Genomic DNA, 6,000 nt, shown 5'->3' with positions numbered 1-6,000 from the left:
TAATTTTAAAGGGAATTGGGACAGGTACTGAGGATGAGGAACTTACAGGGTTATGGACAAAAAGTAGAGATGTGGGACTAAGCACGACTGCTCTTTCAAGGAGCCAGCACTTGCACATAGAAAATAATTGCAGGAGTAGGCCATTCGGCCCTTCGACCCTGCACCACCATTCAATATGATCATAGCTGATCATGCATTTCAGTACCCCATTCCTGCTTTCTCTCCATACCCCTTGATCCCTTTAGCCATAAGGGCCACATCTAACTCCCTTTTGAATATATCTAACAAACTGGCCTCAACAACTTTCTGTGGTAGAGAATTCCACATGCTCACAATTCTCTGAGTAAAGAAGTTCCTCCTCATCTTGGTCCTAAATGGCTTACCTCTTATCCTTAGACTGTGACCCCTGATTCTGGACTTTCCCAACATCGGAAACATTCTTCCTGCATCTAACCTGTCCAATCCCGTCAGAATTTTATATGCTTCTATGAGATCCCCTCTCATTCTTCTAAAGTCCATTGAATATAAGCCTAGTCGATCCAGTCTTTCTTGATATGTCAGTCCTGTCAACCCGGGAATCAGTCTGGTGAACCTTCACTGCACTCCCTCAATAGCAAGAATGTCCTTCCTCAAATTAGGAGACCCAAACTGTACGCAACATGCTAAAGGCCCTCCTTCTATGCTGTAAGTTTCTATGATTATATGAATGGCCTATCTTTCAAATGTAAGTATACTGGATGATCCCATATAAATGCTTTCAATTTTGTGATGTGTTAAAACGCTCATCCTAAGCAGTAATCATTTCAGGGCATGATCTGTTAATTATTGTTGAGGCAATTTGAATAAACCTGCGGAAGTAGACTAGTGGGATGAAGTCCGCTTTGGTCATCTGGGACTAAATTGTTGTATAAAAACTCCTCTCAATCACCAGGTTTCAGATTCAGATGTTTTCAGATTCAAAGTGAGGTGGTAAAACTTGTATTTTTATCCTGCTCTCCTCCACAGTGTCAATAAAAACAGGAGACATGGCACTGTTCCAAATCACCCAATAGCATCTGCCAACAAGGTGAAAAATACTTGAACAGTGGCACAGTGCATGGGTGCACACTGTCTGCTGCACCATAAGAGTGCTAGGCTTCGACTACATGCTTGCAATTCTTAATACAGAAAATCCACTATCAGCCATGCCACCAGCCTTGTGTAAAGACTTGGAGCATGGTGAACCTGTTGTGGAAATGCAGTGAGGAAGAGTAAGGTAGGAGCTTTTAAATGTACATTTGAAGCTATCAACTGAATTCCCGCTTCAGCTTGATAGACGTGTTCCCCGTGCAGCATGGACCCCATGGGCGAGCTGTCATGTGCAGAAGCTAAAACTTATTCTTAAGTGGCTCTAAACAAGCCACCAATTACCTGAATTGGGTCCCCTGCTGTGAACCCAACTGGTTCACTAATGTCCTTTAAGGAAACCTGCTGTCCTTACCTGGTCTGGCCTATGTGACTCCAGACCCACAACAATGTGGTTGACTCTTAACTGCTCACTGAAATGACCTAGCAAGTCATTTAGTTGTCAAGAAGGTGGCTCACCACCACCTTCTCAAGGGCAATTAGGGATGCGCAATAAATGCTGCTTTGCCAGGGATGCTCACATCCTAGGAATTAATTTTTTTTTTTACACAACGTCGCTGAATGTTGAGTCTGCCCAGCGCTGACAGACCCGACATCGGGAAAAGGCGCGTGGCGCTGGCTTCACTGCGGGGGAGCCCACTGGGGAAATTTTTTTTTTTTTCCCCACCTGACCCGCCACCGATCATGCCTGCTGAGCCCCTGGAAAATCTCGGCCTTAGGTAGAAGCCTAGCTATCTGCTTGCTTGGCTGTAGGAAGGTACCAGACAGATCTAAAGAGTTGAGAAAAAGAACTTCTAAAACGGGTAAAAGGAAAATGTTAAATATAAATAAAACTATAGCACAGCTTATGATGTGGGTTTCTCCACATCTACGTGAGCCAGACATCATCGCCAGCATGATGATGTCTGGGTTTTCCAGCTCCCTCCTAAACACCACTGCAATGTAATCAGGGGACAACTCTGGAAACGGTGGTGTTATGTCTGCAGTTAACCTCTGCAAGATTGTAGAGGCTCTTAAAAAGAAACTGATATTGCATTCACCCAGAATATGATGCAAAAATGTAAATGTAAATATTAAAGTGACAGTTACTAAAATACAATATTGTACGGCCGTAAAACCGAATGAAAGCACGGTGTAGAAAATTGCCCATTAAAATTGTGCGAAAACAGTTGAAATAGTTTTGGAAAGACTTTATTAAGACAACAACATAGGAATAAACCATGAATCTGGATACACTTATAAGAAGATTATTTTTGGTTTGAGCCAAGCAGTTTAGCAGAAGCCTTGCTAACATTCACATCTAAAATTCCCTTGCCGTCCGCAAAAACTGGAAATGCAGCAAAGCCTGAAAAGCCGGTCGCAGGAACATCACTGCGGTGAAGATCAGCAGCCCAGCCTTGGTGTTCAGACAATCCAATATCGACGCTCATGCTCACACACAGCTTCAGAGCAAGTGGCAGAGACTCAACTTAGACACATTTAAGGCCGCCAATCCTTAAGATTTTGTGATACAGTGCAAAGTGATATTCATTTTTCCAAATGAAATTATTTTTGGTGTGGCATGTTTCCGAATGTTCTGCCCCCTCCCAACTTCGATATTTAACATGCTACCAGCCACCTTCTAAACTGCACCTAAGTACTCGCTGGTATTTGAGGCACTTCCAGGGTAAGGGAGCATGACCAGTCCGTGTCTTCTTTTTCTAAATCGTAAAGATTTACATATAGTTTTGCACAAGCAATTGACTACGGCAGCATCGCACAGTTTCCCTTCTGACAATCTCTCCCATTTTCCACTTGATTCAGTTCAAGTCCCATTATTACTACAATCAATTAGTGGCGATCAAAACTGTTCAAATAATGTTATTATGTTTGGCAGTAACTTGGGAGTCTATAATGAATGATCTGGTACAATCGCAGTTCAGGTTTCTATCCCGTCAAACACAAAGCCAGAACTATGGCACCGAGTTAGAGGGGAAGATCACAGGTCAGTACTAGTTTTTCAATAGATGTCTGATTCACATTTCCTAGTTTACAGAGAGTCTGAACCAGTGGCGAAGGCAACTTTGAAACCCGTTACTGTGCTTATTCCCAATATAATTTCTGACGTATCAAAGCGACATTGAGCATACAAATATTAATTCACTCACAATTCCTTAAACTGTGGAAAATGTTGCTGAATTTCTACCGGCACTATAAAACCCGACTCTTCAATGCTTTACAGCTAAGGCATGCAAAAAAATAATAAAAAGTGGCCTTCCTTTTCGTCACTGCACCTTGAGAGCAGCCAGAGCTTTTTCCAGAGGACTCACATCCCACATAGTTGTGTCCCAGGCTAAGAACCACCCTGTAAATATTGGCGGTTCATTTCCTTGTTTCACAATGACAACGGGAGTCCTCGTGTCTCTTCCAGATGGGTCAGCCTCCAAGTATTTTTTGGCTGGAAGAAAGCAAATAAGTATATTAGTTTGAAATTTTTATACAAGCGGTGACATTAATTCAGTTTATTTGCATTCAGCTTTACATCTGTTTTGAATGATTTCCTAGTCAAGGATTACAAACATTTTTTTAAATTATCAAATTGAATTGAGATTTAGTGTCTCTGTCAGAATTGCTGTAAAACTGGATTGGGGAAACAGGATTTCTTCATTTGCCAATTATTTTTTTAAACTATCTTTTAGGTTGAATGTTGTTGCTGCCAAAATCAGTCAGCAAGAGAAAAATGGTTTTGGTGCTCAAACATATAGCTGGTTTTGCAAAGGTTCCCACAGGAGCCATCACAGTCAACACCACAACAGATCACCACCGTCTGTATTTGATCTTATAACCATCGAGCCAGTTCCTGAGAAGATAGACCACTTTTTAAAGGCGTTAACCAACACCACACTAACTGCTTTATGTGGGAGACTCTCACGCAAGGACTATTCCATGACAAAAAAAAACATATTTTTAGTCTTGCCTGAGGTTTGTTCATATAAGCTAATATCCTTCATTCAGGGTCTCAGAAAAATAACTTATTTGTATCAACATTATCCATTTCTCTCAGCATTTTAAGACATGACCTTGTTTCCTATTAACCTTCTTTGCTCCACTGTAAACAAAAACTACGAGTGAATTTCTCCCTAATTAAAGTTCCAAGACCTGGAACCATCCCTGTCACTTTACTCTAATCCTCGAATGAATCAAAGTTCTTTTGAAGATAGGATGCCTAAAAACCACACAAAATACTCAAAGTGTGACCTCACCAGTAAGCCATTTGTTTTACTGACCATCAGATCTGCCCAGTGCAACTTTAGACCTGAAGATCAGATTGAATGCCTTCTGTGAATGGTCAATAATTACTCCCAAATTCTTTAACACCCCACAATTATAGGCTGTACAGTTAGTCAGCTAGCCAACGTGAATTTGGGTGCAATGTATGAGTGGGTTCCTGATGTCAGGTAGAGGGAAGCCCAACTGATCCAAAACTCTCTTTTACCCAGCCATCCCAAAAATGGAAAGAAAATCAAATAAGAGGACATAGTGGTATAACTAACATATCTAATACTTAATAACCAATGTTTGAATGGGCGAGGCCTGGGAACAGGTCACTACCTATCCTGCTGAATGGAGCAATGCTAGTATAGAAACCCTTACAGGGAAAGAAAATCATAGAATCATAGAATAGTTACAGCACAGAAGGAGGCCATTCGGCCTGTCGAGCTGGTGCCAGCTCTCTGCAAGAGCACTTCAGCTAGTCCCACTTCCTTTCCCCATAGCCCTGTAATTTTTTTCCTTCCCTTTTGAAAGCCACAATTGAATCTGCCTCCACCACCCTTTCAGGCAGTGCGTTCCAGATAATGACCACTCGCTGCGTAAAAAAGTTTTATCATCACGTCGTCTTCTGCTAATCACCTTAGATCTGTGTCCTCTGGCTCTTGACCCTTCCACCAATGGGAATAGTTTCTCTCTATCTACTCTGTCTAGACCCCCTCATGATTTTGAGGAGGATAGTGATAGACTTCAAGAGGACATAGGCAGGCTGGTGGAATGGGCGGACTTAACACAGAAAAGTGCGAAGTGATATATTTTGATAGGAAGAACAAGGAGAGACAATATAAATAATGGGTACGATTCTAAAGGGGGTGCATGAACAGAGAGACCTGGGGGTATATGTGCACAAATCGTTGAAGGTGGCAGGGCAGGTTGAGAAAGCGGTTAAAAAAAGCATATGGGATTCCGGACTTCATAAATAGAGGTATACAGTACAAAAGTAAGGAAGTTATGATGAACCTTTATAAAACACTGGTTCGGCCTTAACTGGAGTATTGTGTCCAATTCTGGGCACTGCACTTTAGGAAGGATGTGAAGGCCTTTGAGAGGGTGCAGAAAAGATTTACAAGAATGATTCTAGGGATGAGGGACTTCAGTTACGTGGATAGACTAAAGAAGCTGGGATTGTTCTCCTTAAAGCAGAGAGATCGTTTTAAAAATCGGGAGGGAGCAGTTTAACACAAATACCAATAATTATATTAATGGATTATATAAATGGATATTTTTATAGCAAGTTCTTGTGCAATAGGTTACTGATTTTTGCACCTCCTATAAATCAACATGCTCCAGCTACTCACAGCATTTCAATGACTCCGACTTCTCCAATTCATTTGCATCCTTGCCAAGCCAAAGAAAGATCTGCAAAATAGAAGAGAGAATAAAACACATTAAAATTCTTGACTGTATCATCATCATAGGCAGTCCCTTGGAATCGAGGAAGACTTGCTTCCATTCTAATAGTGAGTTGTCAGGTGGCTGTACAGTCCAATGTGGGAATTACAGTCTCTGTCACAGGTGTGGCAGACAGTGATTGAAGGAAAGGGTGGGTGGGGAGTCTGGTTTGCC

At 41.7% G+C, this 6,000-nt stretch overlaps 1 protein-coding gene across 1 annotated transcript in view; it reads right to left on the bottom strand.

The window, feature by feature from the left end:
- Positions 1-2,300: 2,300 nt before the first annotated feature.
- The window catches only part of LOC139268451 (scinderin-like), a 51,535-nt gene continuing 47,835 nt past the window's right edge, over positions 2,301-6,000 (bottom strand). The window contains exons 16-17 of the mRNA XM_070886609.1: positions 5,733-5,793; positions 2,301-3,562 (exon numbers count right to left, since the gene is read on the bottom strand). Of these exons, the coding sequence (XP_070742710.1) occupies positions 3,390-3,562; positions 5,733-5,793 (234 nt within the window). The 3' untranslated portion in view covers positions 2,301-3,389. The remainder of the gene's footprint in view (positions 3,563-5,732; positions 5,794-6,000) is intronic.

The sequence above is a fragment of the Pristiophorus japonicus genome, chromosome 8 (assembly GCF_044704955.1).
Source record: "Pristiophorus japonicus isolate sPriJap1 chromosome 8, sPriJap1.hap1, whole genome shotgun sequence".
NCBI lineage: Eukaryota > Metazoa > Chordata > Chondrichthyes > Pristiophoridae > Pristiophorus > Pristiophorus japonicus.
Note: the sequence above shows the minus strand (reverse complement) of the source record. Positions and strands in the feature narration are given on the sequence as shown.